The 16561-nt window shown below is 37.8% G+C and overlaps 1 protein-coding gene across 9 annotated transcripts in view; it reads right to left on the bottom strand.

The window, feature by feature from the left end:
• Nucleotides 1–16561, bottom strand: part of STIM1 (stromal interaction molecule 1) — a 225818-nt gene that overhangs the window by 68315 nt on the left and 140942 nt on the right. For all 9 annotated transcript variants that reach the window (XM_081281995.1, XM_081281997.1, XM_081281996.1 and 6 more), the window contains exon 3: nt 2033–2147. In XM_081281995.1, coding sequence (XP_081138121.1) covers nt 2033–2147 — 115 coding nt within the window. The remainder of the gene's footprint in view (nt 1–2032; nt 2148–16561) is intronic.

Here is a 16561-nt window from a genome sequence, read left to right as displayed (position 1 = left end):
GCCCCAAAGGTCCACTCTTAAAAATTAGGTACCCTATCTTTATATCACTGGAGAAAAAAAATCAAAATTAAATGGTACCGATGGAAGATCTTTCCTGGCAATATTGGTCTAATTCCAAAGTTCATGTCACTACTTCATCTTTTATTAGTAGACAGTTTGAGTTGCTCAGGAACTATTAAAGAAACCCCCACACACATACACACAAGGAATTCAGCTTCTGAAGATTTCCAGGAAGCTCTTTCCTTATGCTCCTTCTAAATTGACAAAACAGAATTAAGAAGCTTGTCCATCCCAGAACCAGGACTCCAGGTCTTCCTGCTTCAAATCTAACACTCTCTACCTACATTATAGATGAGCCCTTCCAGATCTAAAATTCCATAATCCTAGGTAAGAATTTAAATAAAAATAGAAACTGCCTCATTCCTACCAAAAGTAGTCTTTTCTATCACCAGATCAGTGCTTTCAACCAAGATTTTAAGGAAAAGCATTGGCGTGGAGATCAGAAGGCCAAAACTGAAGTCCTGGCTCTACTAAATGCATAATAATGAACTAGCAAATTTATAGGCCAAGGCCTAAGGTTCCTCATCTGAAAACCCTTCTTAGGTTTATCATTATATCTTAGGAATGTCTCCCAAAGTCTCATGTGTTTAGAGGGCTTTGGGGAAGTGATTGGATCATGAAAACTCTGACCTCATCAGTGGATTAATCCACTGGCTGAATGGATTACTAGGAGTGGGACTCAATTAAAGGAAGCAGAGGGTTTAATCTTCTCCCTGCCCTCCACACTCCACCCCTGCTTCCTAGCTAATATGAGTTGAGCAGCTTTCTTCCACCAGGCCCTTCCTCCATGTTTCTGCCTCAGAGCTAGCCAACCATCAAATGAAACCTCCAAAAACGAGCCAAAATAAATCTTTCCTCCCTAAATTGTTTTTGCCAGGTGTTTTGGTCACAGAGACAAAAGGCTGACTAAACCAAGAACCCATGCTAAGGACCCTGAAAAGAGACTGTTTCCAATTTTTTTTTATATCAAAGAAAGCTCTAGTCACAGATATAAATGGAGAGAAAGTTTAAGCCCTCTTTTTTACTTTTCCTGTCAAATCTCACACAAGTAGACATATTCCTTTACACAATACTCTGAAAATACTACAGAAAAAAAAAATGGTAGTCATGATTAAGCAGTTTCATCATATATGAAAAAGATCTAAAGTTTTCATTAATAAATTCAATTCAAATCAGTAGAGTAATGTGACATCTGAAGGGATCAGTCCTAATTAGACTATGTTAACAGATGAACAGGGTTCAGAACTGAGGTGACAATCCAGATCAATTCTGTAAGAATTTGGGAGTCTGTGTCCAACTCCAGGATCTAAGAAACATGTTCACAAAATTTTTTTACGGGCAGAAAACCAAGGTATCTGAGGAGAAGGACAAGGCTGAAAACCAAGATATCTAAGGAGGAGGGGCTAGGGATATAGCTCAGATGGTAGAGTGCTTGCCTTGTATATACAAGGCCCTAGGTTCAATCCCCAGCACCAAAAAAAAAAAAAAAAAAAAAAGATATCTGAGGAGGAGGACGAGGCTGAGAAAATGTTTTCTCAAAGAAGTAGGGCTACTCAACCTGGAAAAGAGAAAACTCAAAGGAGAATCCAACTTTTACTTTGGTTCTAAGTGGGAGCGACAGAAGAAACAGCTTGCCTCAAGAGACCAGCACGCTCTTTATCTCTAGAGATGATGCATCAGAAGCTAAGAGATTCCCATGGGGTGGGAATAAGGAGAGAAGTAGAGAATAAGCTAGAGTTCAAAAAACATTCTGACTCTGGAGAATCTTTCCCAGTTCCCAGCATAGTGACTACTTAGTCTTATTCAATGACTATATATAGAATCATTTCAATAATTTGCTTTTTAACTAAGTATTTTATGTTCTTATCATACTAGTATTTTATGTTCCTATTTCTTTAAGTTCAATTTGCTATCTTCGTCTCTCTTCTCTGAGCCTTCTAACAACTAGGAATGACACAAGGCTGCCTATTACCTTCTGAGGACTTCCATGCTTTCCACAGGTCCTCCACGCTGATGAGCTTGTCCTCACCATGGAAGGTGCTGTGCTTCACTGTTGGGTCATGGTAATTGAGGTCTTCCCTCAGGAACTGCAAGGGGAAAGCACACAAGTCACAAGAGATCCCTGGGAGCCAGCACACCAAGATCTCCACTCAAGTCATTTGCCTCGAGCTATCCACAGCACATTCCATTTATCCAATACATGTGTATTATATCACTCATGTATCTTTCCTTATTGAGACTACATTTTCTTATAATATGTTTCACTTGAAAAAAATAAATATGAATTAGAAATTCTTTCCTCATACTGTTTTTTGAATTATGGGAAGATAAATGACAGTTAACTGGAATTTAATAAGCTGGAAGAGGGAAGAAAGAATAGAAAGAATAATTAACAATTTTTGAGTACTTCTTTATATACTAAGAAATATTCTAAGAACATTCACAATATTTTCTCATCTAATCTTCACAGCCAATGAATTATCACACCTATTCTAGAAATAAGAATAATAACATTCTCAAAGATAATGCAATTTGTACCCAAATCATATTAGTTTCAGAAAGTTAAATTACTTGCTGTGATGATTTTAAAACATCCACAAGTTCTCAAATTGTCCCCAAATTCCTTGACAATCCTCCTATCAAAGGTGGATTCCACTCCCATTGAATATAAGCTAACATTAGTGATTCATTATTATGGTTTAGATAAGTACCACTCAAAGGTCCATGTGTTAAAGGCTTAGTTTATAAAGTGTCACTACTGAGATGTGATGCAATATTTGAAAGATCCTTAGGTCACTGAGGGCATGCCATCAAAGGGAATTGTAGGCCTCCAGCCTCCTCCTCTTTCTCTTTACTTCCTGATTTGGTGATAAGTCATTTTTGCTCCACTACTCAGAGACCCAAAGAAATTAGGACACTCAACTTTGGATTGGAATCTACAGAACTGTCAGCCAAAATACATCTTTACTCTTTATAAGTTAGTATACACACACACACACACACACACACACACACACACACACACAAATTTTAGTCAGCTTTTTCACTGTTGTAGCCAAAATATTTGAAAAAAAAATTACAGGAGGAAAAGTTTACTTTGGTCCTCACAGTTTCATAGTTCTCAGTTCATAGATGACCAACTCCACCACTCTGGGTTCAAGGTGAAGCAGAACATCAAGGCAGAAGGGTGTGGCAGAGGAAAGCAGCTTAGGACATAGCAGAGAGAAACTGCTCCATTCAGTAGGGACAAAATATATACCTCAAAGGCACACCCCCCAGTGATGCAACTCCTCCGGCTATACCCTACCTGCCTACAGTTACTACCCAGTTAATTCCTATCAGAGGATTAATGTGCTGATTAGGTTAAGACTCTCATAACACAATCATTTTACATCTAAACTTTCTTGCATTGTCTTGCATGCACGAGTGTGTGTGTGTGTGTGTGTGTGTGTGTGTGTGTGTGTGTGTATTTTTAAAGATGCAGTCTTGTTATGTTGCCCAGGCTGCCTTGAATTCCTGGGCTCAAGCAATCCTCCTGCCTCTGTCTCTCAAGTAACTAAGATTTCAACATATATTTAATGAAAATTTCCATGTACCAGGTATAGTTCCAGGTACTAGAGCAAGAAGTAGTAACCAAAACAGACAAAAATGTTATATGTTTATCCTCACTGAACTACCAACAGGCCTTAGAAGAGGAAACACTAAAAGAAGGGGCTTTTTCTACAATTACCAGGTAACTCTAGGAAATACTCTGATAAGAGATACCAGCTGTTTATAGGGAACTCACAAGAAGTAAGAAAGCCTGATCATGAAATATGTATATGGCACAGAAGCTCACAGAAAGTATAAAAAGTAGATCTACACAAGCTGGGTGTCGTGATACACACCTGTAATTCCAGTGATTTGGGAGGCTGAAGTGGGAGGATCAGAAATTCAAGGCCAATCTTGGCAACTTAGTGAGACCCTGTCCCCAAATAAAAAGGGCTGGGAATGTAGCTCATTGGTAAAGTGTCCCTATGTTCAATCCCCAGTTCTGGAAAAAAATAAAAGTACCTACACAGGAACTCACATACAAGCACACAAGCCTTAGTGGTGTCATAACACATGCCAAGAGGAAACAGGGTTAGAAAACAAGACCAGCAAGAAGATGGTGCCAAATGATGGACAAGGAAGATAGACAATTTATGTGAAGAAAGGGTCTGATTCTTTTTGGAACCATTTTAGAGAACAAAGAAGTGAGGTTGCAACAATCAAGCCTTAAGAGTCAGAAAGACAATATACTATAAAGAAATCAGAACCTATAAAACAGGCCACTTATTTCCTATGAGGCTTTTGGACAACCTTCTCAGCCTCTTGGTTTATTAGTCTCTCAAACAAAGAGCTAATTATCCTCTCATTTGAGTAGGATGAGACATGTTTGCAGAAGTCATAAATTACCTTTACAAGGATCTTTTTTATTGGCTCCAAAGTATATTGTAAAGTTGAACCTAAGCCTTGCTTTTCGGACTGTCTTTTAAAACAACAACAAAACAAAGAGGTTCTAGTGGCTTGGCTTTTGGCTTAGTGGTAGAGCACTCACCTAGTACATGTGGGGCTCTGGACTGATCCTCAGCATCAAATATAAATAAATAAAATAAAGGTATTGTGTCCACCTACAACTAAAAACATATTTAAAATGAAGAGGATCTAACAATACCAAACTCCAGTGACTTTTACAATTTTATATAGGAGAGGCTTAAGGGATATAATTTGATTAGAAGGGGAGGGCAGTGGCTAAGGGACTGACTCATTATGAGGTTGTGTTTTCAAAGCAAACACGCTATTGTTTGTTTGTTTGTTTGTTGAAACTAGGGGCATCCTCACCCTTTTTATTTTTTATTTTGAGATAGGAACTCACTAAATTGCTTAGGACCTAAGTTGCTTAGGCTGGCCTAGCACTCATTTCTCTTGCCTTAGCCTTCCAGGTCCTTAAGATTACAGGCATGTGCCATCACACCTGGCAAGAGAAAAAGACTCTTGATCAAAGATGATCTTTTCTATATTCGCACAACTTCATGCATACCTTTATCAGTCTTTTTATGTGTCTACCTTCCTTGCCAACCATATCCCACTGATAGAAGCTCACAGACACCCAGTTATAAGCATAACACACTAGAATATTATATTGAACTACTACTCTGATGTCCAATATATTTGAGGTACTCATTATTACATCTTACTTTAATACTGTCCTATATCCGGTTAATAGCTGAAGTCTGATTAAAAAAAAAGTTCAAAAGCAACAAAAAGCCAAAACAAAACAGGCCACTTTTGGCTTTCACAAAACAGGATTTACTGTTTCAGACTCTGAACAAACAGCTCCTCCCTCAAGAGGATCCAAAGAGACTCTCTAAAAGATGTGTCTTAATTTGCCTCACCAGAAGGAATGGAGCACTGGCTAGAACTGCAGCTCAATATCTCAATATCTCGCCTAAGTGCCAAGGTACCAGCTGTCACTAGGTATATTTAGCTCATGAGCTCAGAAAAGTGATCTCCCAGTAGCTGGCAGTAGTGAAGTAGTGTGGATGGGAACAGAGAAGGATATCTCTCTAGAATTCCCATAATACAGGCTCAGAGTTTTCTAACATAGGCCAGAAGAAGAGCAACACATCTTTGGATATAGGGATCTGAGCAGCTCTCCTGGGGAGAGCTGGTTTTAAATTAATTGGTTTTCTTCTTAAAACCAATTAATCCTCTTTCCCCATCCAATCTTGTTCCTCACTACCTACCTTCCATATCTTCTAAACCAAACCACATGGCCTCCTCCACTCCCACTTCCCCTGAAAGCCCACTGTCTAGTATTAAGAATCCATAAACAACATGTTCTATATTAGACAACTCCTGTTTATCTCCTAAACATCCAGCAAGAACCCAAATTTTAGCTATGTAGCTCTGAATGTCTTTAACACACAGTGCTAGAACAATGATGATTCAGGGATGAAATACATGTCCACAATGACATCAGAAGACCTTGGATAGAAGTTAGGGAGAGGAGACTCATTTCTCCCTCATTTTTGCACATCTAAGTCTCAATTCTACCATATTAAACACTAGAATAATCTATATAAAGTACAAACCTAACTAGACCAATTTACCTACTTAAAACCTCAAAACTCCCCATTATTTCCAGACTTCTTACTCTGTCATTTAAGGTCTTTTACAATGTGGCCCATAGACTGACTTCCCAGTCTTGGCCATTCTCCTTTCCTATAAGACCTTACACTACAGACCAGTGGTCAGAAAATTGTGGCCATGGAACAAATCCAGTTTGCCACTTGCTTTTGTAAATAAAATTTTATTGGAACATAGCCAGATTCACTCACTGATATATTATCTATGGTTGTTTCATGCTACAAAGACAGAATTGAAGCAGCGGCGGCGGCGGCGGCAGCAGCGGCCCCTCCTCACCCGAACATCAGGGCCCTCCAGACCCAGGCGCCCCAACAATGATCACTAGGCAATGCTGAGCTGATGTGGATCTGGGGCGAACAGTCTGGGCCTCTCAGAACACACACTGAGCCCGGATCGGCTGAATTCAAGCTCGCCTGCTTCCAGCAGACAAACAGCTGTGACTCAGCATTAATCCATCTGGCTGAAACAACTGGTCAGCCCTTCTCATCCTACGGAGGTAAATGCCTACCCAGCCTTCATAAGTAGTAGCCACAGGTTTGAAACGGGGCTTGAGAGAGACAGTAAGGACCCACCCGTTGCATTGGTCGCCCGGCAAAGGGAAACGAACTGTCGCCATTTGCAAGAGACACCACTATGGCAGAGAACTGACGTCATCAGACGGCTGCGGAGGAGATAACTTCATTGAAACCTGCAGCTACAGGTGTGTGATCCCCTAGCCTTCCCTCTCCACACATCGGGGAAACCTTAAGGGCCCCTCCCAGCTCTCCCGTGAGTGCGACAGCCAGCCCGAGGGAATCAGAGGTGGCTCCGGACCCGCGGCGCGGAACTACCGCTCCCACCAGGGCTGACTGCTGAGGTCTCTTGCACCAACTACCGGGGGAGTGGCTACCGGAGGGCAAGTAAAATTCGCTGAGGATTCTCAGCCCCAAGCTCTACAAACTTAGGGTCTGAGGGAATGGCAAACTGGAAGAGTGTGCCCAGTCATTCATGAAAACAGGGCTCCCGGGAGCAGCAGACCTGGCGTGTAGCCAGTATTGTGGTGAGCGGCACCCGTGAGAGGGGCCTGGCTAGAGGAAAAGTGGGAAGTGACTAGACACAAGAGGAGGCCCTAGACACTCAGGATTGGAGACTCGCCCAGTCTGGGAGGAGCTGCTGCACAGTGATTGGTTCCCGCGTATTGACAGGAGAAACTTGACCTTGTGGGCACAGCGCCACCTACTGGAAGAGAAGTTAATCAAACTCTAAGACTGCATTTATTAGTTTTTTTTTTCTTTCCTTTTTTTCTTTTCTCTTTTTTTTTGATTTGGGTTTTTCTTTCATTTTCATTTTTATTTCTTGTTGTTTTTTTTTACAATGTTTTTTAAAATTTTTTTCTTCTAATTTTAATTTTAATTTTTTTATTATTATTATTTTTAAATTTTTTTTTCTTTTTTATTTCCTATTTTTTTTCTTCTTTTGTCTTTTCATTTTTCTTATCCCCCCTTCCTTGAATTCTACCTGCTTACTCTCATTCTCTTTAGTGACTTCTTCCCTTCCCTTCTAATACCTTTCCTCCCATGCATCAAATAAATTTATAGGAGTAAACAGTAACCCAGCAGTCAAACAGAACAAGAAGTAACATGAGCAGCTTCAAAAAGCAAGGAATAAAAGGAGTACAAACAATGCAGGACAGCCTAAATATTCAGGAGGACCTAGAGTCATCAGAAAAATGGTCACATAAAGAACTCAAGGAACACCTTAGACAGATGGAATGGAACCTTAAAGAGGATACAAGACAGCAAATTCAAGCAGCGAAAGAACACATTGAGAATGAATTACATGAACAGATAAAAGAAGAAGTTAAGCATCTTTATCAGGAGATAGAGATTATAAAAAATAATCAAACAATAATTCTACAAATGAAGGAAACGATAAACCAAATTAAAAACTCAATTGAGAGTATCACTAACAGAGTGGAGCAAGTAGAAGCCAGAACGTCAGAGAATGAAGACAAAATATATCATCTTGAAAAGAGTCTAGCGAACTCAGAAAGGCTGGTAAAAAATCATGAGAAAAACATCCAAGAGTTATGGGATAACATAAAAAAACCAAACTTACGAGTCATCGGGATAGAAGAAGGTACAGAGATTCAAACCAAGGGAATGAGTAACCTGCTGAATGAAATAATTACAGAAAACTTTCCAGAAATAAAAAAGGAAACAGATATACAAATTGAAGATGCATACAGGACACCGAGCACACAAAATCACAGTAGACCAACGCCAAGGCACATTGTTATGAAGATATCCAATATACAGAACAAAGAGAAAATATTAAAAGCTACAAGAAAAAGGAGACAGATTACATTCAAGGGTAAACCAATAAGGTTAACAACGGATTTTTCATCACAGACACTGAAAGCAAGAAGGTCATGGAACAATGTATTTCAAACACTGAAAGACAATGGATGCCAACCAAGAATTCTGTATCCAGCAAAATTAAGCTTCAGGTATGACAACGAAATAAAAATCTTTCATGATAAACAAAAGTTAAAAGAATTTGCAGCCAGAAAACCAGCATTGCAAAGCATTTTGAGCAAAACACTACACGAGGAAGAAATGAAAGACAATAACCAAAACCATCAGTGGGAAGTGCGTCAGTAAAGACAGAGGGCGAGGGGAAAGATAATCAAGGAGAAACAAACTAAATTTTTTTTAAAAAAAGGATAAACAATCAAACATGGATGGAAGTACAAACCATATATCAATAGTAACTCTGAATGTTAATGGCTTAAACTCTCCAATAAAGCGACATAGGCTGGTATCATGGATTAAAAAAACAAATCCAACAATATGCTGCCTCCAGGAGACACATCTGATTGGAAAAGACATACACAGGCTGAAGGTGAAAGGATGGGAAAAAATATACCACGCACACGGTCCTCGTAAGCAAGCAGGGGTGGCCATCCTCATATCGAATAAAATCGACATCAAGACTAAGTTAATCAAAAGGGATAAAGAAGGTCATTATATACTGTTAAAAGGAACCATTCACCAACAAGACATAACAATTATCAATATTTATGCACCAAATAATGGTGCTGCGACATTCATAAAACAAATTCTCCTCAAGTTCAAGAATCAAATAGACCACAACACAATAATTATGGGTGACTTCAACACACCTCTCTCACCATTGGACAGATCCTCCAAACAAAAGTTGAATAAAGAAACTATAGAACTCAATATCACAATCAATAACCTAGACTTAACTGACATATATAGAATATATCAACCATCATCAAATGGATATACTTTTTTCTCAGCAGCACATGGATCCTTCTCAAAAATAGACCATATATTATGCCATAGGGCAACCCTCAGTAAATATAAAGGAGTTGAGATAATACCATGCATTTTATATGATCATAGTGGAATGAAAGTGGAAATCAATGATAAAAGAAGGAAGGAAAAATCCTACATCACATGGAAAATGAACAATATGTTACTGAACGATCAATGGGTTACAGAAGACATAAAGGAGGAAATCAAAAAATTCTTAGAGATAAATGAAAAAACAGACACAACATATCGGAATCTATGGGACACAATGAAAGCAGTTTTAAGAGGAAAATTCATCGACTGGGGGTCATTCCTCAAAAAAAGAAAAAACCAACAAATAAATGAGCTCACACTTCATCTCAAAGTCCTAGAAAAGGAAGAGCAAAACACCAGCAAATGTAGGAGAAGGCAAGAAATAATTAAAATCAGAGCGGAAATCAATGAAATTGAAACAAAAGAAACTATTGAAAAAATTAACAAAACTAAAAGTTGGTTCTTCGAAAAAATAAATAAAATCGACAGACCTTTAGCCATGCTAACGAAGAGAAGAAGAGAGAGAACTCAAATTACTAACATACGGGATGAAAAAGGCAATATCACAACAGATGCTACAGAAATACAGAAGACAATTAGAAATTATTTTGAAAACCTATATTCCAATAAAACAGAAGATAGTGAAGACATCGATAAATTTCTTAAGTCATATGATTTGCCCAGACTGAGTCAGGAGGATACGCACAATTTGAACAGACCAATATCAATGGATGAAATTGAAGAAGCCATCAAAAGACTACCAACCAAGAAAAGCCCAAGACCGGATGGGTATACAGCGGAGTTTTACAAAACCTTTAAGGAAGAATTAATACCAATACTTTTCAAGTTATTTCAGGAAATAGAAAAAGAGGGAGCTCTTCCAAATTCATTCTATGAGGCCAACATCACCCTGATTCCGAAACCAGACAAAGACACCTCAATGAAAGAAAACTACAGACCAATATCTCTAATGAACCTAGATGCAAAAATCCTCAATAAAATTCTGGTGAATCGAATACAAAAACACATCAAAAAAATTGTGCACCATGATCAAGTAGGCTTCATCCCTGGGATGCAAGGATGGTTCAACATACGGAAATCAATAAATGTTATTCACCACATCAATAGACTTAAAGATAAGAACCATATGATCATCTCGATAGATGCAGAGAAAGCATTCGACAAAGTACAGCATCCCTTTATGTTCAAAACATTAGAAAAACTAGGGATAACAGGAACTTACCTTGACATTGTAAAAGCTATCTATGCTAAGCCTCAGGCTAGCATCATTCTGAATGGACAAAAGTTGAAGGCATTCCCTCTAAAATCCGGAACAAGACAGGGATGCCCTCTATCACCACTTCTATTCAATATAGTTCTCGAAACACTGGCCAGAGCAATTAGACAGACGAAAGAAATTAAAGGCATAAAAATTGGAAAAGAAGAACTTAAATTATCACTATTTGCAGATGACATGATTCTATACCTAGAAGACGCAAAAGGGTCTACAAAGAAACTACTAGAACTAATAAATGAATTCAGCAAAGTGGCAGGATATAAAATCAACACGCATAAATCACAGGCATTTCTGTATATCAGCGACAAAACTTCTGAAACGGAAATGAGGAAAAACACTCCATTCACAATATCCTCAAAAAAAAATAAAATACTTGGCAATCAAACTAACAAAAGAGGTGAAAGATTTATACAATGAAAACTACAGAACCCTAAAGAGAGAAGTAGAAGAAGATCTTAGAAGATGGAAAAATATACCCTGTTCATGGATAGGCAGAACTAACATCATCAAAATGGCGATATTACCGAAAGTTCTCTACAGGTTTACTGCAATGCCAATCAAAATCCCAACGGCATTTCTTGTAGAAATAGATAAAGCAATCATGAAATTCATATGGAAAAATAAAAGACCCAGAATAGCAAAAGCAATTCTAAGCAGGAAGTGTGAATCAGGCGGTATAGCGATACCAGATTTCAAACTATATTACAGAGCAATAGTGACAAAAACAGCATGGTACTGGTACCAAAACAGGCGGGTGGACCAATGGTATAGAATAGAGGACACAGAGACTAATCCACAAAGTTACAACTATCTTATATTTGATAAAGGGGCTAAAAGCATGCAATGGAGGAAGGATAGCATCTTCAACAAATGGTGTTGGGAAAACTGGAAATCCATATGCAACAAAATGAAACTGAATCCCTTTCTCTCGCCATGCACAAAAGTTAACTCAAAATGGATCAAGGAGCTAGATATCAAATCAGAGACTCTGCGTCTGATAGAAGAAAAAGTTGGCTCCGATCTTCAGATTGTGGGGTCGGGCTCCAAATTCCTTAATGGGACACCCATAGCACAAGAGTTAACAACTAGAATCAACAAATGGGACTTAATTAAACTTAAAAGTTTTTTCTCAGCAAGAGAAACAATAAGAGAGGTAAATAGGGAGCCTATATCCTGGGAACAAATTTTTACTCCTCACACTTCAGATAGAGCCCTAATATCCAGAGTATACAAAGAACTCAAAAAATTAGACAATAAGATAACAAATAACCCAATCAACAAATGGGCCAAGGACCTGAACAGACACTTCTCAGAGGAGGATATACAATCAATCAACAAGTACATGAAAAAATGCTCTCCATCTCTAGCAGTCAGAGAAATGCAAATCAAAACCACCCTAAGATACCATCTCACTCCAGTAAGATTGGCAGCCACTATGAAGTCAAACAACAAGTGCTGGCGAGGATGTGGAGAAAAGGGTACACTTGTACATTGCTGGTGGGACTGCAAATTGGTGCGGCCAATTTGGAAAGCAGTTTGGAGATTCCTGGGAAAGCTGGGAATGGAACCACCATTTGACCCTGCTATTGCCCTTCTCGGACTATTCCCTGAAGACCTTAAAAGAGCATGCTACAGGGATACTGCCACATCGATGTTCATAGCAGCACAATTCACAATAGCTAGACTGTGGAACCAACCCAGATGCCCTTCAATAGATGAATGGATAAAAAAATGTGGCATCTATACACAATGGAGTACTATGCAGCAATAAAAAAATGACAAAATCATAGAATTTGCAGGGAAATGGATGGCACTAGAGCAGATTATGCTTAGTGAAGCTAGCCAATCCCTAAAAAACAAATACCAAATGTCTTCTTTGATATAATGAGAGCAACTATGAACAGAGCAGGGAGGAAGAGTAGGAAGAAAAGATTAACATTAAACAGAGACATGAGATGGGAGGGAAAGGGAGAGAAAAGGGAAATTGCATGGAAATGAAGGGAGACCCTCATTGCTATACAAAATTACATACAAGAGGTTGTGAGGGGAATGGGAAAATAAACAAGGAGAGAAATGAATTACAGTAGATGGGGTAGAGAGAGAAGATGGGAAGGGAGGGGAGGGGGGATAGTAGGGGATAGGAAAGGTTGCAGAATACAACAATTACTAATAGGGCATTATGTAAAATTGTGGATGTGTAACCGACGTGATTCTGCAATCTGCATTTGGGGTAAAATTGGGGGTTCATAACCCACTTCAATCTATTGTATGAAATATGATATGTCAAGAGCTTTGTAATGTTGTGAACAACCAATAAAAAAAAAAGACAGAATTGAGTAATTGTTACAGTTACTCAAAGCCAGCAAAGCCTAAAATATTTACTGTTTGGCTCTTTATAGAAAAAACTACTAACCCCTGCTATAGACACATTTAATCCACTTCATGCTCCTCAAACCTCTTCATAAGGTGCTCCATATAAAATGCTTTCTCCTACTTTTTGTTTGTTAAGGATAAAGTCTCTCTCTGTAAAGTTTTCCAGACTTCTCCCAGATAAGTTAATTGCCCCTTGGTTCTCAGGGTTATATATCTATCACAATGCTTATCTCATTGTTCTATAACTACTCCCTAAGCAACTCAAAAGTGAATACTGTATTTCATTTATCATTTATCTCTTCAACCACCATTTATAAATTTTCTGGAACAACTAAATGAATAATTAATTTACCTCCATAGGCTCATCCCCAAGCATAAGGCCTGGCATAAAACAGAGTATATCATTATTAAAAATTGAATGAGTGTCTTTTACCTGAGTTTTTCCTATAACATGTAGCAGAATGCTTAGTTTAAAATAGCTAGTCAAAATAGCTATGTCTATGAATAATTCTCTAAAATATACCATATATTATGCCACAAAGCAACTCTTAACATATACAAAAAAGTAGAGATATTACCCTTCATTCTATCAGATCATAATAGAATAAAATTAGAAATCAATGATAAAATAAGAAATAAAAGCTACTCCAATACCTGGAGACTAAAAAATATGCTACTGAGTGAACAATGGGTTCCAAAAGAAATAAAGGAGGAGATTAAAAAATTCTTAGAGGTAAGCTGGGTGTAGTATTGCACGCCTGTAATCCAAGCAGCTTGGGAGGCTGAGATAGGAGGATTGAGAGTTCAAAGCCAGCCTCAGCAAAAGTGAGGTGCTAAGCAACTCAGTGAGACACTGTCTCTAAATAAAAAATACAAAACAGGGCTGGGGATGTGGCTCAGTGGTTCAGTGCCCCTGAGTTCAATCCCTAGGAACAACAACAAAAAAAAATCTTAGAAGTAAATGAGAACAATGATACAACATAACAATATCTCTAGGACACATTGAAGGCAATTCTAAGAGGAAAGTTCATTGCATGGAGTTCAATGCTTAAAAGAAGAAAAGGTCAACAAATAAATGACCTAACATTACACCTCAAAGCCCTAGAAACAGAAGAACAAATCAACACCAAAAGGAGTAGGATACAGGAAATAATTAAAATAGAGCTGAAACCAATGAAACTGAAACAAAAGCACCAACTGAAAAAATTGACAGAACCAAAAGTTGGTTCTTTGAAAAAATAAATAAAGTTGACAAACTCTTAGCCATGCTAGCGAAGAGAAACAGAGAGAAAACTCAAATTACTAACACACATGATGAAAAAGGAAATATCACAACAGACACTACAGAAATACAGAAGATAATTAGAAATTATTTTGAAAACTTGTACTCCAATAAAATAGAAAATATTGAAGGCATCAACAAATTTCTAGAGTCATGTGATTTGCCCAAATTGAATCAGTATAATATACACAATTTAAACAGATCAATTTCAAGCAATGAAATAGAAGATGCCATCAGAAGCCTACCAATCAAGGACTGAATGGATACACAGCTGAGTTCTCAAGGCCTTTAAATAAGAACTAGTACCATTACTCTCCAATTTATTTCAGGAAATAGAAAAAGAGGGAGCACTTCCAAACTCATTCTATGAGGCCAATATCACCCTGATCCCAAAACCAGGCAAAGACACATCAAAGAAAGAAAACTTCAGACCAATATCTCTAATGAATATAGATGCAAAAATTCTCAATAAAATTTTTGCAAATTAAACACAAAAACATATCAAAAAGATAGTGCACCACAATCAAGTGGGGTTTATCCCAGGGATGCAAGTTTCATTCAACATACGGAAACCAATAAATGTAATTCATCATATCAACAGACTTAAAGATAAGAATCATATGGGCCTGGCATGTGCGGGCACTGGGTTCGATTCTCAGCACCACATAAAAATAAAATAAAGATGCTGTGTTCACCGAAAACCGGAAAATAAATATTAAAAAATTCTCTCTCTCTCTCTCTTAAAAAAAAAAGAATCATAGGATCATCTCAATAGATGCAGAAAAAGCATGACAAAATAGAGCACCACTTCATGTTCAAAACACTAGAAAAACTAGGGATGACAGGAACATATCTCAACATCGTAAAAGCTATCTATGCTAAGACCCAGGCCAACATCATTCTAAATGGAAAAAAAATTGAAAGCATTCCCTCTAAAAACTGGAACAAGACAGGGATGCCCTCTTGTACCACTTCTATTTAACACAGTTCTTGAAACACCAGCCAGAGCAATTACACAGATGAATGAAATTAAAGGGATACGGATAGGTAAAGAAGAACTCATATTAGCACTTTTTGCCAACAATATGATTCTATACCTAGAAGATCCAGAAAACTTCTAGAACTAGTAAATGAATTCAGCAAAGTAGCAGGATATAAAATTAACACACACTAATCAAAGGCATTTCTGATATCAGTGACAAATCCTCCGAAAGGGAAATGAGAAAACTACCCCATTTTCTGTAGCCTCAAAAAAATAAAATAAAATAAAATACTTGGGAGTCAACTTAATGAAAGAGGTGAAAGACCTCTACAATGAAAACTACAGAATGCTAAAGAAATAAATCAAAGGTGACCTTAGAAGATGGAAAGATCTACCTTGTTCTTGGATAGGTAGAATTGATATTGTCAAAATGATAACATACGGACAAAAGAAGTATACAGATTTAATGCGATTCCAATCAAAATCCCAATGATATTCCTCATAGAAATAGAAAAAGCAGTCATGAAATTCATCTGGAAAAATAAGAGACTCAGAATAGCTAAAGCAATCCTTAGCAAGGAGAGTAAGTAGATGGCATCACTATACCTGGCCTTAAACTATACTACAGAGCAACAATAAAACAAATAACATGGTATTGGCACCAAAATAGACTGGTAGACCAATGGTACATAATAGAGGACACAGAGACTAACCCTCATAATTACAGTTATCTTATATTTGACAAAGGCGCCAAAAACATACATTGGAGAAAAGATAGCCTCTTCAACAAATGGTGCTGATAAAAAAAACCTGGAAATCCATATGCAACAAAATGAAATTAAACCCCTATCTCTCATCATGCACAAAACTTAACTCAAAATGGATCAAGGACCTAGGAATTAAACTAGAGACTCTGTGTCTAACAGAAGAAAAAGTAGGCCCTAATCTTCATCATGTGGGATTAGGCCCCAACTTCCTTAATAAGACTCCTATATATAGCAGAAGAATTAAAACCAAGAATCAATAAATGGGATGGAATCAAA

Source organism: Spermophilus citellus (genome assembly GCF_964194105.1).
Source record: "Spermophilus citellus genome assembly, chromosome: 2".
NCBI lineage: Eukaryota > Metazoa > Chordata > Mammalia > Rodentia > Sciuridae > Spermophilus > Spermophilus citellus.
This window is presented reverse-complemented; position numbering and strand designations above follow the sequence as displayed.